The sequence below is a fragment of the Bubalus kerabau genome, chromosome X, assembly GCF_029407905.1.
Source record: "Bubalus kerabau isolate K-KA32 ecotype Philippines breed swamp buffalo chromosome X, PCC_UOA_SB_1v2, whole genome shotgun sequence".
In the NCBI taxonomy this organism is placed as follows: domain Eukaryota; kingdom Metazoa; phylum Chordata; class Mammalia; order Artiodactyla; family Bovidae; genus Bubalus; species Bubalus kerabau.
In genome coordinates, this window is record NC_073647.1 from 128635930 (window position 1) to 128660846 (window position 24917).

General features: G+C 37.5%; 1 protein-coding gene across 6 annotated transcripts in view; it reads left to right on the plus strand.

The window, feature by feature from the left end:
• The window catches only part of DMD (dystrophin), a 2389494-nt gene that overhangs the window by 1981593 nt on the left and 382984 nt on the right, over window positions 1-24917 (plus strand). For all 6 annotated transcript variants that reach the window (XM_055564496.1, XM_055564495.1, XM_055564498.1 and 3 more), the window contains 2 exons: window positions 6826-6982; window positions 24280-24400. In XM_055564496.1, the coding sequence (XP_055420471.1) occupies window positions 6826-6982; window positions 24280-24400 (278 nt within the window). The remainder of the gene's footprint in view (window positions 1-6825; window positions 6983-24279; window positions 24401-24917) is intronic.

The following is a 24917-nucleotide window of genomic DNA, read 5'->3' on the forward strand; positions in this document are numbered from 1 at the left end:
TTGCCAATCTGGTCAGTTCCTCCATCGGCATTATTGTATAGTGAAAAGTCACCACAATTAAGAAAACTTCCAAGGATACCCTGGAAAGACAGCCCTGTGTTTACCTAAGCTACAACATATTATAATGAAAACTTACAATTGTTGGTTGTTTCATAAGAGATTCTGAAGCCATTTTTATATTTCTCTTCCTATGATTGTGATTCTTATTTAAGGCTTCATCAGGTCATTCTGTAGTGAAAGATTTGTCTCTGTCGTTTTACATTGAGACCATCCATTACAGATTTACAAAAATATTCTTCCCTGGACATTGTTTCTATCCTGTCATCCCTCTGGTCAAGAACTTCCATCTTGGTGCCCATATTTCACTCACTGATTTATCTGTTCATTCAGCAAATATTTACTGGATATTTACTCTGTAAAAGACACACTCTTCTAGGCATGGAGAGTACACAAGTGACAAAACACACCAAAGAAAATCATTGCTCTCATAAAGCTGATATTTAGTCACTAGAATCTAGTGGACCTTCCACTCTCCATCAACTATGCCTAATAAGCCTCTGCTAACCCCTTCCCTTTCGGTCCTTCCTCTGTTTCCCACTTCCTTCCTCACCAAGCAGCCATTTAGTTACTGCCCAACATGGATTCTCTGCTTCATATAAATTCTGCTTTCTAACCCCTTCCCTGTTCTCCAACAATTTTTTCACTGTCCCATATGATATATACATTTGTCAGTCCTCACACTTCGAACATGGTCTCTCCTCTCATCCTCCAAATATTGTCTCAAATTCCATAATCAAGGTTTCCCTTTCTGTTTCTTTACCAGGTCTTCCCTGTACTATTCTCATTACACTTGATGGCAAGTTCTTTGAAGTATTCCTGAGTTGTTTCATAGGACTATCCTAGCTACCTTCAGCTAAATCAGACAAACACAAAACTCCAAGTTATAAATGAGTTGGTGAGGTAGAGTTGAAATGGTCCTGGACCAACAGTTGGGCGATGTGGTTTCTCCTCTGGCTCTGCTACTACCTAGCATCTATTCTTGAGCAAATCACTTTAATGCTTCAGAATTTAATTTTCTCTCTTGCAGAAATGAGGAAGTTAGACCAGACACATGGGTGGTCTCTTTAAGTTCCCTTGCAATTCTACAATCCTATTATTTTAAATTCTACAATCACTCCTTGTGATGGCAAATTATATTGAGCTTTTTACCTTGGTTTTCTTATGTTTAAAAGAACTGATTAAGTTCAAAGGTATGATATAAGAGAAAGTAAATACAATGTCTTTGAGAGAAAAGAATTCCTTAATTGAAATTGTATCTCATAATTTAGTTCAAAGAAAGTGTATGCCATCTGTTCTACATGTGTTATCACATTGCATTTTGTCCAAGAGATATAAGAAAGAGAAGTAAATACTCAGTGATAGCTAAGTGTCATTGAACTAAAGATTAACTGCTTTAAGTGGGAGAAAAATAGAGTGAAAAATTTCTACTTAAGTACATACACACACACACATGCACACACACAGAGTCACTGATGACATCATCCAACATCAGCACGGCAATGTGTCAACTAAGGTGTTTCTCATTCTAAAATGTTCTGTATCTACAAACCTTGTGTTTTCAATTTTGAAAATGTGAATAATTTGAGAAGTGATCAAGCAAATTTTTTACATAAGAATTAAGTACAGACATTTTAATTTAATCTGCCACTAAATTTATTTTCCAGATTATTGTATATATTATTAACTATGAGAATCACATACATCCACATAATTTCAGCAAAATTTATATTATGTGAGATTTTTATACTTGGGGAAAAACTTGTAGATATTATATAAAGATAATCCCTTTTATGAAATTTTGAGCATTCATTTGAGAGGTGAGGACACCAACATTGTATGGTCCACAGCAGCAGGAAATCTCTTAGAAAGTACAAGGTATTAGAAATTAGAATAATTGGAAGTCTTTTCTCTGATGGAGGACAAAAAAAAAAAAGCAAAAGAAAGCAAAGTCTTTCTGTCTTTGAAATAAAAATGCTACTTGGACACTGAGTGTCTCTGACCTTTTCCTTACTCTTGAGATATTAATTATGTTTGAAAGTTGGAGTTCATCTCCCAGCGGGAAAAAAAGATGTTTACTTCTCTTTGAGCTTAATTCTCTTTATTTAAAGCCCCATAACTCCCATTTTATTTCTGTGGTTCCTTATTATTTCTGCATTCTTACCCTTTCTTTCTGTATGCTTGCATGCTATCTTTTTACACACGAGTGCCAAAGATATACAGGGATATATCATTAGTTTTATAAAGGAAGTCAAAGTGAAAAATGAATTCAATATAACACATTTTGCTTTAAGAATAGATGCCTTTCAGAGTTAAGTTTTATTAAGGATTTCAAACTAGGCATCAACTGAATCACACTTGAAATATCTGTGTCTAGAGAAATAACAATCACCTTAGCAGCCCTATAATTCTTAGAGTCCTGACACTGAAGAGTTTCTTAAAGACCAAGTTATATGTCCCAGCATACCTAAAGGTTCTGCATTTTACCTAAGCCTTAAAAATTACAGAAATTATCTGCTTATTAAAGATTGCTACTTGCCTTGTTAAAAGCTAGTAACCCCTAAGCTCTTATCCTCACTAATAAAGATTAATAGAAAATGCATAGAACCTAAGTGTGTCTCTTCAAACATCCTCTTTTATTTTCTGTTGAGTAGGCAGGGATAAATAGAGTACATTGGCCAATTAGCAGGAAATGTATTTTGCTCAGGGACTCCAAAACATTTGGTGGAAACCATCAAGGTTAAAGATTTCCTCATATGAGGAAAGTTTGCAGTTTCCACTTCCCATGTCAATATCAGCTCAAGTTTTGTGTTTCAGCACGTGTCTTTGTACCTTTGTGTCTCAGTTCCCACATTTGCAAAACAAGCAGGTTGAATAATCTCTAAAATTCCTTTTAACCCTAAGAGTTAATGATAAAATTGGGTAGGGGTGGGGCAGTCATTACAAATACAAAGGAACATTTTTAAGAAAAATTCCAAATATAAACATAGGTTAATCATTTAGAAATATCTGGTGTACAATCTTGAAAATAAAAATGGGGCAGCTGCTTCCAACAAATGCATTAGAAATGTGTCTTGACAACACTCCACCAGCTTAGCATGACCAAAGAAAATGTTTTCTGAGCTCAGAGCATTTCATTACAGTTAGATCTCCTTAAAAATCATGTCACTGGCAAATTCCACCTTTGCCCTGTGGGAAACAATAAGTAATGCTTAGGGCACATAGGAAATACTTTAAGAAATTCTTTCTCTAAGAGTGGTGCTGGAGCTCACAACTGGCAGAGTTGTGAAGAGCCTTGTTCAAATTATAGAAACTCAGCATCTGTGAGTCTGTTTCTTTTTTGCATATACATTCATTTGATTATTTTTTAGATTTCCAACTTGTGGTTACCAAAGGGAAGAGGGAGGAGGGGAGGGACAAATTAAGGGAATGGGATTAAGAGATACAAACTACTATGTATAAAATAGGCAAGCAGCAAGCATATATTATATAGCACAGGGAATTATAGCCATTACCTTGTAATAGCTTAAAATGGAGTGTAAGCTGCAAAAATACCAAATGACTGTGCTGTACAACTGAAACTAATATCATATTGTAAATCAGCAGTAAGACTTTATTTTTATTTTTTTCAATAAAAAAGTTTCAAGTGCCAAAAATCTGGGATGAAACTTAGGAGTCTGTACGTTAAACAAGCTGCTCGAGTGTTTCTTATGCACACTAAAGTTTGAGAATCATGGCTATAGATTTTCTATCTGTTGTTTTAAAGCAGAAGACATTATCTGACTGAGGTTTCTCCTCTCCAGCCCGAACCCACTGTCCACTGTCTTTTATAGCTTGTTTTTGTCCATATATCACATCTTTCCTTTCACCCTCAGGCTTCAGCAAGGAACAGAAAGTCATTTGATATGTACTTAAGGTGATCAGATGTTTGGGGACGTGATCTAATGCTATGCCTCAGGGATGACTAAGGAAGGCCCCCTCACCCAGGAAAGTGAGAGCTTTGTGTCACACCGGATCCCAGGCCCTTCTGTTCCTGTGTTAACTCTCTTGGCTGTCCTGTGCCCCTGAAGTTTCTCTTAGATCCTTTAGAACAGAATTCCCTGGGTCTCAGTGCTCTTTTTTTTTTTTTTTTTTTTTTTTTTTTTGCCTCTTTCTGATGGGGCACAAAGGGTTTCATTGACCTGCTAATTATTGGTCAACACCATTTATCCTGGACGGGTTGTAGCACTGCCTTGCGTAAAGAAAGCAGCAGTTGGAAGACGCATCTTGGTCCACCTGCCCTTGAGCAGGGAGGTGTTATTTTCTTCACCAGACACATGGAGGCCAGGCACTAGACATCCTTATATCCCACCTTACCTTCCACTCTCCTTACTCCCCAGTGCTTGATTGGGACTGAGTGGCACTCAGTAAATATTTATCTAATCAGTGTCTTATTTAGCATTCACTGCCTTTCCATGTCTGCACTGTGCCTGTCTCTACCTTTCAATGTGTCCTGCTTGACAGCCTCCTTTACCCCCAAGGGGCCCAAGCTGCAAATTCCAGACACCCTAGGGAATCCTTTTAACCAGTAGTCATTACATGTCATTAAACAGCTAAAATCTTGCATAGGGAGCTCTCATTTCAGCTTATCCTGGGCAGGTGATAACTGAAATAGGAGGAGGGAACAGAAACATTAAAAGAACTGACCTCTGTGCCATATGCAGTCTTCACTGTTACATTTAATTCATGATATTTATGATATGTCATGATTCATTGCTTAGATGATAATGTCCTTAGAGTCTTGAACAGATTAATTTCCCTGATGAAAATACCTTCATTTTTTTTTTCTGAATATAATGTCTATATGGCTCACAATAGAGAATTCTGGCGATTTGGAAAAGTATAAAGATGAAGGAGTACATCACGTGTAAATCCAGCTGTGAGGGATAAACTAGTTGTTGTTTCAGAATTTTTTTCATGCACAAGCATGTGCACACGGATACACACACAAGCACGTTAGAAAAAGAGATATACATTATTGTAACCTACTTTCTTTTTTTTTTTTTCCTACTTTCTTACTTAACCACTGACAGACTGATCTTTTCCGTGTCCATGAATATTTGCCTACGTCATCACATTGAACATCATGTAGGATTCACAGGATTTGAACATTGCATTGTATGAGTTCACTAATATATATGCAAGCACTTTCCTAGTATTGAATATTTACATTGTTTCTACTTTGTATCAATCATATGTTTGCTGTAAATAACAGATTTATACCTGTATCTCTGCATGCTTTCCCGGTTATTTTCTTAGAATAAGTTCCTTAGTCTTAAGCTTGTGAGTTGCTGTATTTGCACATTTTAAAGACATTTATGTATCATCAAATTATCCCTCAGAAAGTTTAGAGTAATTTAATTTCAGCGCCTAGGTACTACTTGGTGATTCTGTTTGACTAAGACCAGCAGGAGACTGGTATTTGAAATATCAGGCCAAGTTATGAAATGGCAAAGGGGAATGCTTTTCTTCCTGGTGACTTTGCATTTCAGTCTCTGCAACATTATAAACTATATTGTATGTATATTATAGGCAGCATTAATTTATATGAATTAATTAGTAATTGCTGATAAGATGTAAGTGATGCAGCATAATTCTTGATTTACCTGAGGGTACAGCTTGACTCACATTCTGAGTTTCTTTGTTTTCTGGATGATGATTTATTGTCTTAATTTAGCTTCTTATCCCCAAGTGAAATACAGATTCTATAACACAGATCATTCATTTGTATGGTCTTAAATGCCTTCTATGGATTACCATGTTCTAAATACAGTTAGTGGTAAAGCACTCAGCCTCTTGCCTAAATTATTCATGTTGGGGGAAGGCTTGCAGGCCAATGTCTGATTTTTACTTTTCCACATGAGTTGTTGTTGTCTCAGCACATTTTACACAGAGGAAACAAAGCGGAAAATGTTGGAACTCGGTGAAGACAAATCCCAGGTGCACGTGAATAAAGAAGGGTAGATGCAGAGGAGGAGCATATGGGGAAAGGAGCAGAGAGGAACAGATGCCAGATGGAAGGAGTCAATGGAAGAGGCTGCCTAGGGTGTAGAAATGGAAAAGTCAAAATATGGGGAGAGACCTTTCCATTTCTCAAAACAGAAAGAATTCCAGTCCTAGCATGAGTCACACAAAAACTGAGTGCTTTATGTTAGTCACTGGGTCCAAGTTTTTCTACCAGAGACATTAAGAGTCATTGACTGCAACACTACAGGAAAACAATCCATTCCAGTGTTTATTTCATGCCAGAAGTCTCAGAATTCTGCACATTAAAATAAACATATAGCTAAACAGTCTTCCCTCAAAGTTGCCCCAAAAAATAGCCCCCCATTTTGTTGGTCTCAAAAGCAGGGAGCTAGATTTTTATTGAGGAAGTGAAGTGAAGTGAAAGTCGCTCAGTTGTGTCCAACTCTTTGTGATCCCATGGACTGTAGCCCCCAGGCTCCTCTATCCATGGGATTCTCTAGGCAAGAATACTAGAATAGGTTGCCATTTCCTTCTCCAGGGGATCTTCCTGACCCAGGGACTGAATCTGGGTCTCCTGCATTGCAGGCAGATTCTTTACTGTCTGAGCCACCAGAGAAGCCCCTTTTATTGCGGGCTGCTATATACTTCACAGTACATTTACACACTATGGAACCAACCAACCAAGGTACCTTAATGGGATTGTTAGAACCATCATTTATCTTTCAAGATATTCTCACACAGTTTGCTCCTGTTATTTTCCAGGTCCCATTTGGAAGCCAGTTCTGACCAGTGGAAGCGTCTGCACCTTTCTCTTCAGGAACTTCTGGTGTGGCTACAGCTGAAAGATGATGAGTTGAGCCGTCAGGCACCTATTGGAGGCGATTTCCCAGCAGTTCAGAAGCAGAATGATATACACAGGGTAGGAAATTTTTAAGCATAGTGCTTTGCATATAGTAAGCATTCAACGACTATTTTAAAATTAGTTTTGACTGAGATTAGTTTGAAAAAAAGAAAAGAAATCAAGTTTAATAGAAATTGTTTTTACTTCTCTAGTCCAAAGGTCAATTAGAAATAATCCAAGCCATTATATTTTAAATGTCAAAAGCATCTGCATTAATAATATCATTTGTGATTTGCCCATATCTGTACCAAAAAAAAAAAAAAGATTCGCCTATGTCTTTTGGTGATACTTTAAAGTGTTATTTTGGAAAATATTAAACATATGCTAGAGCAGACATTCTGTAATAAACCCCTGTGTACCCATTAAAATCAACAATTATGAATTCATGGCCAATCTTACTTCTACTTTGTCCTTGATTATTTTAAAGCAAATCTCAGGTACAGATCATTTAATTCATGAATATTTGATAAAACATCTCTAAAAGATAAGAACTTGCTCTTTAAAGGTAACCACATTGTTACTGTAACACTTTTTATATCTCAGTAATTTTATCATGACAAATACTAAGGCAGTATTCAAATTTCTACTTCTCATACACATGGCTTAAATGTTTTAACAGGTTTGAGGGGGTTGAGTTTTTGGTTTAAACAAGCATTGAAATAAGTTCCACACATTGTGTTTGGCTAATTTGTCTTTGAAATCCCTTTTTTTTTTTTCCACTCTGAAGCAATTACAGATTCACAGTTAAGTTCTAGAAATAGTGCAGAGAGTTTCCCTTTGCATTTCACCCCGTTTCCTCTAATGGTAACATCTTACATAGCTATAGAACAATAACTATTGTTATTTTAACATGGAATCAATATAAAAATTTACAATTACAATGGCTACAACACAGCTCAATTCAGACTAGCCACATTTCAAATGCTCAGATATGGCCAGTAGCTGCTCTACTGAATGATGTAGTTCTACACGTTGGATTATATTCACGTTTGACTGTTCTTGGTAAGACTGCTTCATAGATAGTGATGTATTCACCCATCACCAGGAGGTACATAGTGCTTTGTTTTCTCTTGTGTGTGTGTGACTTTGGCAGCTATTAGTGATCAATGGCTATGGGTTGCAATGGAGTAGTATTGCATATTTAGTAGTAGTATTTAGTAGTAGTTGCATATTTCTATCATTTCTTCTACATCTATTAGCAGCAGTTGTTGTTTAGTCACTAAGTCCTGTCCAACTCTTTTGCAACCCAATGGACTGAGGCTACCAGGCTCCTCTGTCCAGGGAATTTCCCATGTAAGAATACTGGAGTGAGTTGCCATTTCCTTCTCTGGGGAGCTTCCTGACCTAGGGATTGAATCCATGTCTCCTGCTTGGCAGGTGGATTCTTTATCACTGAGCCACCAGCCCATTAGCTGGAGTGCTTCTCTGAAAAGAAAATGGATACTCATCCACTATTTGGGTACCCAGGTTATTGTTCATCTAGGATAGGTGGGGTAAATATTTCTACTTTCTCAGTCTTCAGAATAACAACTTGCTCACTAGCATTCTCCAATAAAGATCAATTGTTTCTTTTCTTTCTTTGTTTTTCATTATATTTTTGTCTCCACTAAGCTCTGAGTGAGGAAGGCAGAGACTTGGTCGTGCTGACCTCCAAGACCCTAGTCCCTAGCAAAGTGTCTGGCATACAGTAGATACTAATAGGGGCATTTGAAATGAGAATAAAAGGTGCATGGACAGAAGGGAATAGAAAAACAAGGAAATTACTGCTGCTGCTGCTAAGTTGCTTCAGTCGTGTCCGACTCTGTGCGACCCCATAGATGGCAGTCCACCAGGCTCCGCCGTCCCTGGGATTCTCCAGGCAAGAACACGGGAGTGGGTTGCCATTTCCTTCTCCAATACATGAAAGTGAAAAGTGAAAGTGAAGTCGCTCAGTTGTGTCCGACTCTTAGCGACCCCATGGACTGCAGCCTACCAGGCTCCTCCGTCCATCGGATTTTCCAGGCAAGAATACTGGAGTGGGGTGCCATCAAGCAATAAAAACTTGATAGAATGGTGCAACTTTTGTATGTTAAGCACTTAAAGGAAAGAGCTCTATGAAGACACAGCCAAAAGTCACGTCTTGAAGAAAGGTCAAGGGTTTATATTACTTCAGAAAAGAAGGTATAGAAGATTACAGAAAGGGAAGAGAACACGAGAGAAGATCCAGGAGTTGATAAATAATTGCCAAGAAAACTGCCAGTTTCTCCTTTAGCCATTCCCCTCCATATAATTCAGAATATTAAGGCACTTTTGTGGGAAAAGAGAATGCCAACCCACTTCAGTATTCTTGCCTGGAAAATCCCATGGACAGAGGAGCCTGGCAGGATACAGTCCATAGGATTGCAAACAATCAGACATGCCTTAGCAACTAAACAATAAATGATAGAATAGCTATATTTTTAAATGTTCTAAACACTTGAAAAATAGTTAAAACACTCGGGTATATGTAGAAGAGGGTTCACTGAGAAAGAAGGGCATTTTAAGTAGAATTCATTATATGACATAGTGAGATGAGACAGAATTTGTACAAAAGGTATCATTTTATTCTAGTTCCAGAAATCAAAGGTGATGAATCACTGGACAGGTGCACTAGGATTCAGGAGACTGGGATTCTAGCCTCCTCCTCCATAGGTGAGATGGTGATTGCTCCTTTGATTTTCAGCTTGAAGATGAGGAATTTGATCCACTTAGTTTTTTCATAGTTCCTTTGAGCCTACCTTTTGTCATAAATGCAGCCTCACTCTCCCTGATTATTATAAAATGTTAGTCCTTATCATTCTCAGTCCTTTTACTGAATAATCTGATGATCAATGATATACTTTAGGAAGATGTGATGTAGAGTCCTGGTTAACAACCACCATACTGAAGTGAATTAATCCCCACTTGGTTAGTATACTTATTCAGATACCCATCTGCTTCCTCTCTGTGGTATATCAGGACTTCCAGCCTATTGATAATTCTTGGTTCTGTATATTAGTTCTACTGATCTTCTATCTTTGTCTCCCTCCAAGTCCAACTTAGATTCAGTCATCAAGCATTTAAATATTGATAACTCTTTCAAGACCCTAAATTCCTTCATTATCTTCTTGTTGCTGTCATCTACAAAACCCTAAGTCTTGGAGAATCTAACTAACTAGTTTCTCCTATCCAAACAACAGCAGAGCAGACTGATGCATAGTACCTTTTCAGGATGACCACCTCCAGCCTTCCGATACTAACACATTACTGGATCAGTTTACTTCTCTTGACCCTGTCTACTGTGTCGTCATCACCATTTCTAGAGACCTTTTCTCCTCACTTTTCTGTATCTATTCTTACCACCCTACAATGCAGTCAACATTTTCAGTCTGTGTACTCTATGTAAAAATAAAAATTGAATTATGTCAGTCCTCATCTTAATACTCCCCAGTGACTTTTCAATGCCATTGGGAAATGACCACAAATCCTCAGCAGGACCCCCAAGCCCCCCAGGGTTGGTCTGCTCCGACCTTCTGTTTCCGTACTGTTCTTCCTCTTGCTCTCTTAACGCTAGCTATAATGCCTGCTTTTGTTTTTTTCCCAGTTCTCTGTTCCTCTCAGGTGGGGCTTTGAATATACTGATCCTCTGTCTGAAACCCTTTCTACCCAAACCTACCCCCTCATAATTTCCAAATTATGAGAATTAGGAAATTCTAATGTCTAAGAATCCTTTACATCTTGGCTCAGACATCAAGCAAGCTTTTTTCCAATGCTCACATTTGACTAGATCTCCCTTTATGTCTTCATAACACCATACTTTTCTTTCTATGATGTAACATTGCTTGTCATCGTGCATGTGTGTGACTTTTTGATTAATGTCAACCACGTTCACTAAACCTTGTGCTCCAAGAAACTTTCTTTTCAGAAGAGGGTTGTCATTTTTATCCCTAGCACCTTCTGAAGTGTCTAGTACATGATAGACACTGAATAGATAAAGGAACCAAGGAATTAAGGAAAGAAGATAAAGAGGCAGGAAGGAAGGAGAACAGCCAATGAACTAATCTCGTCTTCATTCTCTGTCCTCCTGAGATCCAGGGCAGGGAGATAAAGAATCAAGAGTGATGTTCCTTCCTCACTTGCAGGATTTTTGTTTACTCCCAAGTAAGCATCTTTTCGTAGTGTGTAAAGCTACTTTGATGCCCACTGATTTTCCTCAGGTTCTGGTCCAATGTTTTCATGAAATTCTCTTTGTATCCTTAAGAGAAATCCATGTCACAAAGCACTCACTCAAAGAACATCATCACTCCTAAGTGTTGATGAGAGAACAATTTAGCACCCTGTTTACTCAGTTCTGTCACACTTATGCAGTAGCCCTTTTATGGCTGTTGTGGAATTGCTGTCTAGTTCGTGATGCTCTCACTGCCTGGGGACAAAAAGAACAAAGGAAAAATCCTTGAAACCGGGTCTCCTCTCTATCAGAGCTTCTGAACCCAGTTAGGAGGAGGTAAAGGGAATGTAGCCATTACAAAATTCTGTCAAGATCTGGTCTTGAACAGATTTTGTTTTGTAGCCTTTTTAGAAAATGTGCTCTTGAAGGGTTTCTCACTCCAAATACTATTTATATAAAATGTTTTAGTATCAAGAAATTTCGCTTTTTTTTTTTTTTTTAAAGATGGCTCACTTCTTATTGTAACCTTGCTCCCCATGTATTTGGTGTGTCACTTTTTAAAAAAACATCACCTGCTATCTATTAGAAATTATTAATGCTGTTTCTCTTTTATGGGAATACAAATCCCATTAAAATGGCAAAAGTATAAATAGTAATTTAAAATATTCCCCTTTTTTCTATAGATCAGAATCCTTATAAAAGAGGTCATTTATCTTTTCTTAGTAAATCATTGCAGATTAATGATGAAATTTATAGCAAAATATCATATGTCTGCAGTCCATGGGGTCTCAAAGAATTGGACATGACTGAGCAACTGAACTGAACTGTACTCTTTACTTAAAGCAAAAATACATAGTCAATCTCAGTAACTCTTATTGAAGAGTATACAGTTTTCCTAAAGGTAAAAGTCTAAGGGAGTCCACGCAGGTATTTGGGAACTGCGATCTCACTCCCCAGAGCAGGTTTTTACACCCTTGGGAGTGGATCTGTGTTCCCCAAATCAGTTGGGCAGCATAACAACTGCAACTGGATAACTCTGAAGACTAATTAATAAAATAATGCTCCATATGCAGTCAAGTGTTATAAATAATTAAAGCTCAAATGTGCCCTAGCAAATATAAACTGACCAGTTTTTATATCTTTTGCATACATTATCCTGGCTTTTACGGTTCCTCATTACTTGCCTCACTAGACTGACGTGTTTTCAATTAGTGTGTATTATTCTGGTCCAGATATATTTTTAAAACTGACTTCCTTTGTTTTACTTGAGCAGTCACTAAAGTGATATTTATTACTTGTCTACTTCTGTGATTAACCTAGAGAGAGTTTTAAAGGAGCAAATCATAGTGGGGGATTTCCAAGGAGAACTGCAATAAAACCATGAGCTTATTTAATGCTCTTCATCCCACCCCAAATTGAAATGGAAATTAGGCCTTGATTATAAGAAAACTGTAGGTAATAACGTTCTGTTTGCATTTTTACTAATGAAATTGTTTGTCATTCGGTTTCCATCTTTCAACTTAAAAACCTCTCTAATTCCTTCCGTAGAGACCATAAGGACACCTCCAAAGCTTCCTGAGATTTTCTAGTTAAGATTTAGATAGAAGTAATCAATACATACATTATGAAAACAGGGGACAGAAAGCCAGTATTGCATGGATGCTGTTGACAAATGAAAAGTCTTGAGTAAAGTTGTGGACGTGTTCATTTGTCAGCTCATATATTATGCACATTCAATCTCCTCGGAAGTCACCACAAAGTGAGGGAAAGGTTGAGTAACTCAATAAAATTATCCTAGATCACATTGTAGGTTATACATTTATTTAAGCAATTCTGTTATCAACATCAGCCTGCTTCCTTTGGGTGCGTTTTAGTATGTGTGTTAGCTCGATGAGTTCCCTGTCTTGTCTTTTCACAGACATAGAAAATGTCCTTATGTGCCATTAATGGACATTAAGATTCAAGTCAGCTTTGTGTTACCAAATAAATGTGTTGTTCCCTGTCACCTCTGAAAAACAACAACAACAAAAAGGGTTGTGATACAGCGAGTCCTTGTAGCAGTCATTGACCTGGCCTCTTGGGATTTCTAAACTAGTTTTGATCCCCTAGCGAAGTTCACTGTTAGTTATCTAGTCTAAGATGTCTGCTTGACTAGGTTGGAGGAAATCAACATCTTTTTGATCTGTTCCTCATCACTAATGGAGTAAAAGCTGCTTTTGTATAAGTTTCGTATTTTATGCAGTCATATTTAGGAGTGCTGAATAGAAAAGATTTTCAATTATTTTTAGAACTACATTTCTAGCCATTTGAAGAAGTCTTCTGAAAACTAGCTTTATCATCAGAACTTGAGAACAGAGTCGTCTAGGATTTGCTACTTTTGTTTAATGACTATAATAAGATAAACTATGAATAGTTTACACATTGACTTCTCTACCACAGTCCTCTTTATAACCATGTCAAAATATTTTGATGTCTTGACAAATACTCTTAAAATAATATTCGTGTTGTACTTTGCCTTTACCAAGAATTTTTACACACTTTCATTTAATCACAGATAAGTCCCTGATCTTTTTATGTGTTCTTCCATTTCCCTCAAAAAATTATTTTAGGAAAAACTCTACCATAACTCAGACTCCTAGAATTTATTGAGTCTTTCAATAATTATTTATTGAGCACCTACTCTGTGCTGGAGGCTGAAAGTACAATAGTGAACAAAAAGAGACTCTGCCTCCACAGACATTCAAACTTTAATGAGGGAAACACATAGTAAGCTAATACATTAATATATAAAATGATGTCAGGGGAATTCCCTTGTGATCCAGTGATTAGGACTCAGCCTTCTCACTGCTGGGGCTCGATCCCTGGTCAGGCAGCTAAGATCTTACAAGCTATACAGTAGAGCCAAAAAAAAGAAAAAGAATTAAACAAAAATAAAATCGTACCAGATCAGTTTTATGAAAATAAAATTAAAAAATAAGGCCAAAGAAAGACTGAGAGGTAGTGGCCTACCTAAAGAGACTATTAGTTGAGCTAAGGGTTCTGTGTGTGAGTGAGCCAAGCAAAGACCCTGAGTGAAGGATATTCTAGGCCAAAGGAGCAACAAGTGCAAATGTGAAGGTATAAGAACAGGTTTGGTGTATCCAAGGAATAGCAGGATGGGCTAGTGGTAGGTAATAGAGAGAAGCAAAGACCAGATAATGAATGGTCTTTTCAGCCCTAGTTGGGAGGTGGATTTTATTTTGTGTATATTGAGACATTACTGGAAGACTACAGGCAGGATGTGATCCTATTAATGTGTTCAGAAATGGATACTGGCTGCTGTGTGAGGAAATGATGGTAGGAGGAGCAAAACAGAAAGCAGGGAGAAAGATTAGGAGGTATTGAAGTCATTTAGGAAGGAGATAATGATCACTTGGGCTGGAATGGAAATGATAGATATGATGAAAAATTATATGACCCAAGATACAGCTTGAAAGTAGAGCTGATAGAACTTAAGATAGATGGGATGTGGAATGTGAGAGAAGGCAGAGTCAAGGATGACTCTGAAGTCTCTGCTTTGAACAAATGGGGAAATGATGATGCCATTTATGGAAATGGGAAAGACTTCAAAATGATCATGGATGAGGGGAGAGTGCGTATGTGAAGTTCCATTTCTGGATTATGTTGATAGACAGAAACAAATTGTGTGATTCAGAAATTAGTCACCACTCACACTTGACAGTCTCAAATTTTGGCTAAGCCTCTTGAGAAGGGATATTAATTAATTTTCCACAGGGTTTTCTGAAAATCCATTTATCTGCACTATTGCTTCAGAAAGAATGTCCAAAATTTAGGGTTTAGGCTCAACAACCTAATACCTAATTCTCTAAATGACCCTGGGAGCAGACTGAATTTTCAGCAGTGATTTTTCAAGGTCGACTGGGAGTTTAACAGCATTATCGTCTGTGGAAGTGACTTCCCCAGTGGTTGTTAGAAGCAGCTCAGCCTTAGGGTTGAGAGTCAGACAGCTGTGCAAGATGCTACGTGGGCACTTAACTATTCCTCCACAGTATCAGAGATCTGTAAGCAGGCTAGAGTCTTGGCTAGCCCATGCCCTTAATCTCAGAGAAGACAACTTTGTGCTTAAAAGACTTCCAAAAAGTAAATCTCAACAGGAGCTGGTTAAACACTTTGCCCCCCAGGATGCTCAAAAAAAATTTTTTTTCATCGACTAAAATTAGATATTTAAAAAAATTATTTCAGACTTAAAATGTGTCCATTTACTTTTCAAATGGCTTCAAATTGACTTAAATGTCACTTATAAATTGGTATTTTTGTTCAGGTTGTTAACTATCTGAAACAATGCTTAAATTTACCAGAAACAATGGCTACATGTATCTGATACTATAATCCCTTAGGTTCACTTTTCTGCAGAAGTAGAGTGAAAATAAGATCTCTTTTATCCAGTTTAAAGATGATATGTAGTCAAACTCAGAAGCGGAGAGAGAGGTGATTTCCAGGGCCTGGGGAGAGAGGAAAATGTGGAGTTCTTCATCAAGTAGAAGCTTTCAGATATGCAAAATGAGTAAGTTTGAGAGATCTACTGTGCACCCTAATGCCTATAGGTAACACTCCTGAATCATGTGCTTAAAACTTTGTGAAGGAGTATCTCTTGTTGTGTTTCTACCATAATAAAAATATACAGGTGACTATGAGCTTTCCTTGGTAGCTCATCTGTCCCATTTTAATAACTTCTCTAATACAAAGTATCGTGAATGAGTATTAAGTGAATCCTTTGTCTTTCTGGGGGTTTGGGCTCTGTTGCCATTTCTGGCAAATCTTCTTTCAAAAATCCCTATGAATTTGTCTTAGATTCTTAGAAGCAGAATCTCTGCTACTTCAGTGAACCACATTTGGATCTTGCCTTCTTCCATGATATTCATTTCAGATTAATTGGACAATGATTGTCCCTAAATCAGTGTTTAGTAGTTACAATATTTCTAATGTGCTCGAGACTCAATAAATTGGGTGGCTCTTAAAAATGAGAAAGGTCATTATGGTAACAGAATGTATTCAGCAACGTTCTTGTCAGGAGTAAAACCAACATAGGCATACAGATAAAGTAGAAATAATGTGGAAATGAACAACATGATATGACAAAACTAAAATACGAATCAATCCGTGAGTATGACGGTGTTGCTGTACTTGTCCTGTGCCCACTCAGTAACCATTTGTTGAAGAAGCAGCACCGTTGGATCACTTATACTTTTTGAGTCTGTCGGTTCTCTCATCTAGCCAACGCAGGCTAGAGGAAAAGCCCCAAGCAGCCATTCAAATAATGGAACTTCCAAATGAGTGGATGTCAGTATCTCCTTTAGAGAAGAAATCACCTGGATTAAGAAGGCAGGGCTAAAAGGGCCTCCTTTTAAGGAAAATCCACCTAGTAACTCACAGATTACTCTCAACTTTAGAGCTGGAAACTAAGAGTGGACCCAGAAAAGGATCTCTCAGTTTTTCCCAATTGACAGCATTATTTTTTTTTCTCTCCTGATTCACAAAACGAGGCTTTCACCCTCAGATTGTCTGCATCTAAATCCAACTGGCCTCCATATAACACACTTGGTTTTTCTACCTGAGTGTTCCGTTATGTATTCAACTGTGTTTACTGAGTATCTATTAGGTGCCAAGCTGTGTCTCTAATCTTAATATCAGGAACGATGCCTCAGGGAGACTGTCTCATAGTGCCACCATGTAACCGGCCTGGGTCCAATGAATGATCTATACATGTTGACTATGGAATATTAGAAATGGATGTTAGAACTTAGGTAAGATACTTAGCAAACCTCTACATGTTACAAATGAGGACGGGAAGGCTCAGGAAGATTTTATGACCTGTTTGAGATCATGCAACCAAGTTTGGGCCCAGCCCAGACTTCAGCTTATGTCCTGCTACCCAGGACAGTGCACTTGTCACCACTTTAGTCTGCCTCTCAGGATGGTTCTGTAACGTTTTGCTAGCAAATGTGGAAATAACATATAGTCATTCCTTCAGATCGCCAGTCCAAATGACACCAATACAGATGACACTTCAGTGGGAATATAGATAAAATTCAGCTCCGGGGAAACTGTACAATGTACCTGGTTGAAAGAGATTTGTTTTGAAATACAAGAGCTTTTATTTGCATCCTTAGTAATAGGCCCCCTGGCTTTATAAGTGACAGCAACATAGCTTTTCTCTCTGTAATGTCTGTACCTGTGCCCACATTCTCGTCCTGTATCGCTCTTCTCTGATTTCTATCGGGCAAATCAGTATCTCACCTTTCACCGACCCCCACCCCTACATGGTTCTAAGCTACTCCTATTTATATATTATTAAGTTGTTTGGTCATATTCACCCTAATTTTTTCCCCACAAGTAGGACAGGCAGAAAAAAAAAAGAATACAGTATACTAACACATATATAATGAATTTAGAAAGATGATAACAATAACCCTGTATACAAGACAGCAAAAGAGACACTGATGTATAGAACAGTCTTTTGGACTCTGTGGGAGAGGGAGAGGGTGGGATGATTTGGGAGAATGGCATTGAAATATGTATAATATCATATATGAAACAAGTCGCCAGTCCAGGTTTGATGCACGATACTGGATGCTTGGGGCTGGTGCACTGGGACAACCCAGAAGGATGGTATGGGGAGGGAGGAGGGAGGAGGGCTCAGGATGGGGAGCACATGTATACCTGTGACGGATTCATTTCGATATATGGCAAAACTAATACAATATTGTAAAGTTAAAAAATAAAATAAAAACAGAATTACATAAACTTAAAAAAAAAAAAAAGAATCAATGATTTGGTTCTTTTCTCTCACTTCCAGGTTTTTTATTTCTGATTTGCTTCACAGTCATTAGGATTTTCCACCTTTGCGGCTTTCAAATATTCTGTAATTCAAGGAACTTTTATTTTTTTGTTCTGACTTTCAGCCTGGCTTAAGATGAATAATCAACAGCTTGGTTCTTCTCTATTACTTTCAGGTTTTTTTAACTTTTTCATTTGCCTCACTGTAATTAGGATTTTCCACTTCTGTGTCTTCCACACTTTTTGTAATTTAGGAAACTGGTTTTCTTGTTATTAGTCACTTTCAGACTGGCTTAAGAATTTCAAAATTTGGATCCTAAGTGACTAATAAACAGATGACTTTAGGTAAAAGCCTAACTTATCTGTACTTTGCTTCATAATGGTAAAACATTAATTGAATAAAAATATGCTTTTATACAAACATACTTACTCAACCAAACTATTGACTCCTTAAGGACAAAGATCAGGTCCCTATTTCTGCCCTACCTTATATGTAATAGATTCAGAATAAATATTTCTGAATGAATGAATCAATCAGCAAGCAGTCAAGTCGCCTAGTTGGTTAGTATTTATGAGGTATCTATCCATCAGATGATTTAACCTTTGCAATAAAATGGATGTACCTTGGGATTTGCTGCTACTGTAATTTTGTAGCATGATTCCTGCAAGTTTATTTTCTGAACTTCAAGAAGCTAAAGGAAAAATATCAATTTAGTAGGCCTTTTTCTCATTTGTGAGACAGAAGATTAAAATTTTCTTTTCACGAAGTTACTTGAAGTGTTTTGTAGTTGCTTCTAATTCTTCCACATCACTATTTCAGACCCTTGGGCCTGGCTCTCTCAAAAACAGAAGAAAGGAGGCATGGGGAAAATGGTGGGTTTTAAAGAAAATAGTTGCATGTGTTCAAAAGATTCAGGAAGTAAATACCATATCAGTTGAATATTGACAGCTAAATAATGTAAAGATACATTTTGTGTGTGTGAGGGAGAAGGGCTTTATGTCTGGTAGCTTTTTAATATCAGCAAATGAATGAACCAACTTACCTCATTTAAACTATTAATTATAATCCATAAGACACAATCAGTACTGTATATAAGTATGTATTTTCCCCACTGTCATTCAAATCTACTTTATTTTTTTGTGAAACAAGACGCTATTGAAGAGTTAAGGCTCTTGGTATTGAATGTTGTTGTTTTAAGATGGCTCCATTTTCCTTACTTTTCAAATGAAGTTAACTGTTATAACATGCAGTCTGGGGTAAATTGATCAGATATTGAGAAATCTATTTTTCATCATTTTAATGCAATATCTTCATGAGGATTTTTTTTTTTTTTTGCTGTTGTTGTCTTGTTATTATTTTTCTACCTAAGCTTATCTCTTTTAAACTCCATGCTCTAAGAATCAACCATGTCCATTGCCTAGAACAGTGTCTGGTACATAGTAGGTTCTCAAAATGTGTTACATGAATAAATGGAAGAGCACCTTTCATATAACCATGTTTAATATGACATTGCTCTTTATAGTTTGTTTCTTTTTCTCTCCCTTTTTTTCTGGAGTTTTTACAGTTTTATGTGTGTGTTGAGTCTAAATCTTAAATTCTCAAGTTTCAGTCACTTAACTGTTCTATCTTCCATCTACTTTCTTTTCTTGATTTCTGGCACCAATGTGAAAATAATGGTGCTTATGTGTTTGTAATGACAGAAATTCCTTTGTCGTTTCTTTAGATTTATTTTAATCCTTAGTGACTCATATTTAGAAATAAACTGTGCAGCTGTGGTGGAGCTAAGCTGTTGGCAGCAACTCGAGGGGCAAACAAGTGGTGTCTCACAATGGATGGGTGGTCCTCAGCCTTGAATTATTTGCTGTTCAGTTTTTTAATTTTATTCTTGAAGTATAATTGCTTGACAATGTGGTGTTAGTTTCTGCTGTATGATGACATGAATCAGTTATATGTATACACATATCCCCTTCCTCTTGAGCCTCCCTCCCACCCTACCCTCCAATTCCACTCTTGTAGGTCATTACAGGGCTATTCAGTTTTAACAATGGAATCGCATCATCAGTGTCTTGAGCTTTTTCAGGTTAGTGGGACCATTAAAATCTGTTTCCTTATTTGACAGACCCTGCCCCAACAATTATCTCCACTTTGCCCCGAGGTCTGTAATATATCCTTCTCTACTGTGGCAACCAACTGTCCTGACTTGCCTGATGCTATCCTGGTTTCAGCAGCAAAGGTTCCTGGTCCTTAGTTCCTGGCAAACCAGGATGGTTGATTTTCCAACTTTCCATCTGTGTTCAAACCACCACTATCCTAAAAAGAATGTATCTCTCTCTACCTTGTGATCATCTCTGTCCTGTCATCTTCTCCCTCTCAGAAACAAACAAACAAAAAAGATACTAGGCAAATAATTGTCATTTGAAATACCTTCTCTTTCTTCTCTTACTTGCTCCTCAGCTGAACTATTTCCAAAGCTACTGCCTCCACTGAAATTGTTCTCACCAAGTCTCATGAACAGTTTTCAGTGCTGATCTTGCTTTACTTCTTTGTCATGATTGGACACTCTTGGTCACTTTATTTCTCTCAAACTCTTCACTGTCTTGAACAGCTTTACAGTCCTTCTTTCCACCAATCTTTATACCTATCCAATCCTTTTCAGTTTTTCATAGGATCCAATTTCTCTGTCTGCTCATTACATTTTTATGTATGTTCTCCAGAATTTTCTTTTCAGTTCACTCCACTGAGTAATCTCATCTACTGACGTAATTTTAATCCTTGCCTATAAGCATAATCATAGACCCTTAGTGTATATTAACTTAGTGAGAGAATGACTCCTATATCTCATTTCTTCTCCCTAAACGTGGCATTCGAAACTTGTTTCCTGCTGGAATGAATGTTATATCTCCAAGCTGAGGGTATCACATCCCCTTACTCTGTTGCCCAACAGACCCCCCTCATAGGAGTACTGGAGTTTTCATATTCGTCTTTATTAATTTTAATCCTGAATGTGCACATAAGGTGTTCCAGACCAGAGGCTGATTTCCTTTAATCAACTTCCAGTAAATATCATCACTACCTTCTACCCTTTGTTCATGCCTTACCCCTAAGGAGACATGGTGAGATCTGATTAAATTTGCCCTGTGTGAGTAACTGACCCAGGAAAAAATGATTTTTCTCTGCTTATAAAGGAGAAGGAGGCAGTCGTCCCCTTCTCCCTCTGAAAGGGTCTCCTTGGAAACCTAATGGCTCTGAGTCCTAATTCCAGCTTCTCTGGGAGCCAGGTAGCCCCATGCATCTCAGATTCTACAACCTAGAAATGTCTCCAAAGTCTGGGCTTTATATTTTTGAAATGTAAATGCCCACAGAGATAGCCATTCCAGTCTTTCTGACACCTTGCAGCTTAACCTAGAGAACTACTCTGGGTTATAACCAATTGGCCCTCTTGGATCAGTAAAATTAATCAGACAAATGACTACAGATCTGATTCTCATGGTATGGGAAGGTGTTCATGTGGCTAGAACTTTTTATAGGTGTACTGAGAAATCCAGGAGAGTTTATTTCCTCACATTTAGTTTTAATTGCACCCAACATTCCCTCCTCTACCCAACCTAGAAACTAGGAGTTCACCTTTGCTCTTTTTCTTCTTCTTCAGCATCAATTTGGTCACCAAATTCCCACATCTCTACTCTCTTAAACATTTCCCTACTCTGTGTTTTTTTTCTTCCTGATACCATTTCCCTGGATCAGATCCTCATAACCTTTCAGTGAATTCTTTCAATTGCCTCCTGTTTTCTCTGACTCCATTTCTGTCCTTCTCAAATATGTACTCTGTACTAATGTCAGAGGAATTGATTTGAAATGCATACATGCCCATGCCACTTCCTGCTTAAATCCCTTCAAAGTCTCCTGATTCCCTACAAAACAATACCTAGACTTTGTATATGGTCAGAAGTTGAGGTTCAAACCCTGACTTAAAGGTCTAATTAGTTTGAGATGAGAACAGTACCCTGGTTCATCTGTGGACATGTCTTCTTCTTGTACTTTATCTTCTACAAAAGCTCACCTTCTTGAGAGAACTGCACTGGCACACTGAGTTACCCTTTGTCTTCATACATGCATTTTCGCCTTCTTTCCTCTTCCTCCAACCTGCTTTTCCCTTGCTGACTCATGTTCCTGCTTTAGAATTCTTCGTGAATACTATCTTCTCCAGGAAGCCTTTCCCAATTTCCTTTCCCATATTGTGCAAGCCTATAGCACTTTCCACATTGTGTTGAAATTATTTATGTGATCAAATCTTCCACTATTTACTATAAGTTCCTACCTAGGAAGGGCTGTTTTGCATTCAACTCTGTATTTCTGCTGCTAAGTCGCTTCAGTCATATCCAACTCTGTGTGACCCCATAGATGGCAGCCCACCAGGCTCCCCAGTCCCTGGGATTCTCCAGGCAAGAATACTGGAGCAGGTATTTCTAATCTCTAATATAACCACTGACACATAGCAGTTCAATAAAGGGAGATATTATTATTTTTATCATTGATAAATTCAGTATCACCTTCCTAATGTCAATTCCAACTGGAGAGACAAAGTAAAGTAATAATTATCTTGAATCTGGAAAAATTAGATATTTGATAAAAATGCAGGAATATAAGAACTATATATACATATGTGCACAAAAACATGTCTATGTGCACATTCACAAACAGATTACAAATGAAATATCAGAGGGAAAATTTACATGTAAGCAGAACAAATAATCCACCCACTCTGTATGATTTCAAGAGTGTAAAAATATCCAGCTCTACAGAAGTTGCATCCCTATCTACAGGCTGAATCCTACTATTCCACTTATAAAATGTCATTACTTTGGCTCAAAAACCTTGTGTCTCTCTGCTCAATTGTAAATAACATTGAAAGATGGATCCTTTTGCAAAGTATCAGACTCAGGATTTCTTTAAATGGAGAACACCAATAGGCTTTTCTTTATAAATGTGTCACACAGTGTATTTGTAGAGTACTCTTAAAACATGATATACCTGAAATTTAAAGGGGATGCTGCTAAGTTTTCTCTCAGAAACAAAACAGGGTTTAAACTCAATAGGCAACCTTTCTAAAAATAAGGTAGAATTGAAACAAGATATGAATAATTAAGTCCTAGATCAGAATGACTTGGAGAAGGAAATGGCAACCCACTCCAGTGTTCTTGCCTGGAAAATCCCATTGACAGGGGAGCCTGGTAGGCTATAGTCCCTGGGATCGCGAAGAGTTGGACACGACTGAAGCAACTTAGCAGCAGCAGCAGCAGCAGATCAGGATGACTATTATTACTGTTGTTTTGACACTGATCTTTTAGCATTTACGTGATATTTAATATTTTCATTAATGACTTCCCTTCTGAGATTGCAGAATATGGGTCAATAGCTATCTTCAATGGTTTCAGAGTATCTGAATTTAACCTAGCCTCACAGGATGTCTCACAACCCTTAGCACTTGGTTAGGTATGAATTTTAGTGTTTTCGTTGTTTCTAGTGTATTCATTTTCTCCCTTCTTTTGGTTCAGAAACTTCTTGAAGGCAGAAAATGTGCATTTTTGTTGTCTTTTAATACCCTGTATCAAAGAATATTAAGTTAGAGACTTAAATTGATAACTGATTTAGATGACCTCAAGACGTCTGTTCTAGGCTCACTCTTTTAGAGAAGCTTGTTCCAACAAATCTACCTCCAGTGTACCTCAAAGCATTTCTCCCATGTTCAAAGAAGTCACAACAGAAAATGTAATGGGTATTTCTCAAAAGTGTTGAGGTTTCACTTAGTCTACTATTAATACATCTTTATGTTCATTGTCAGACATTTTGACAGAATTAGCTGATGTTTATGAATTAGGATTGGTCATATACTTCAGTACAATCTAAGTTTTTCCAAGTGACCTTTTAGGTTTCCCATTATAATCTGGATATCTATTCTTTTGGGTATGCATAAGTTTCATTAGCCCTGCTAGAGTTTTGCAATATATGTCTTAGAACTGTAGCTCCAGGTTTCAAGCTTGGCAGTCAAGTTACTTAAATAAATCACTCATATCTTAAAGGATGTTAACGTATCTTGAAAGCTCCTCTATGCTCTCCACAATACAAACAGTGTTTTCCTGCTTAACAGAAAGATCTATCGAGCCTTCTTTATCATTTTATGGCTATCAGTTTATAAATAAAGGAGATAGAAATTGACCTGGGAATTTCATAACCAAGTTCTGAGCACCCAGGATTAATTTGGAGAAGAATGCCACAAGCCAAATCAGCATTTCTTTTCATCTCATTTCACAGGCTTTCAAGAGAGAATTGAAAACGAAAGAACCAGTAATCATGAGTACTCTTGAGACTGTACGAATATTTCTGACAGAGCAGCCTTTGGAAGGACTAGAGAAACTCTACCAGGAGCCCAGAGGTAATTGAATGTGGAACTGTAATAACATATTGATAGAAGGATCAGTGGTGACAGAGCAACCCATCCATTCTGGCTGCCAAGGTCTGGATAGGTCTCATATTTTCTGGGTTAAATAGAATCGATTCAAATTAAACCTTGATGCTGAAAAAGAAAAGGGACTCATAAAGCACCATGCATAAATCTGTTTGCACATTCATAAATAAACATTAAAAGAGATTAGTGATCACTTATTGAAACATTTAGTAAACAGCAAACAAAAGAGATTATCTGTGAGGAAGTTTATTGTCACAAAGGCTATAAGCTAATTTTCAATTTAAGAACCTTCTTTCCTGCAGTAAATTTGAGCTTGTGGTGTGCATCCTAACATCTTGCTACTCAGTAGCTTAAATGAATCTTGGATTATCTGATTGATATAAAGTAGAACAGATTCACTCAGGAAGACATGACTTCAGATGTGCTAAACTCCAAAGTAGAAAAGAGCCATTAATCAGAAGGTTGCCCTGTTGTTAAACTTTTC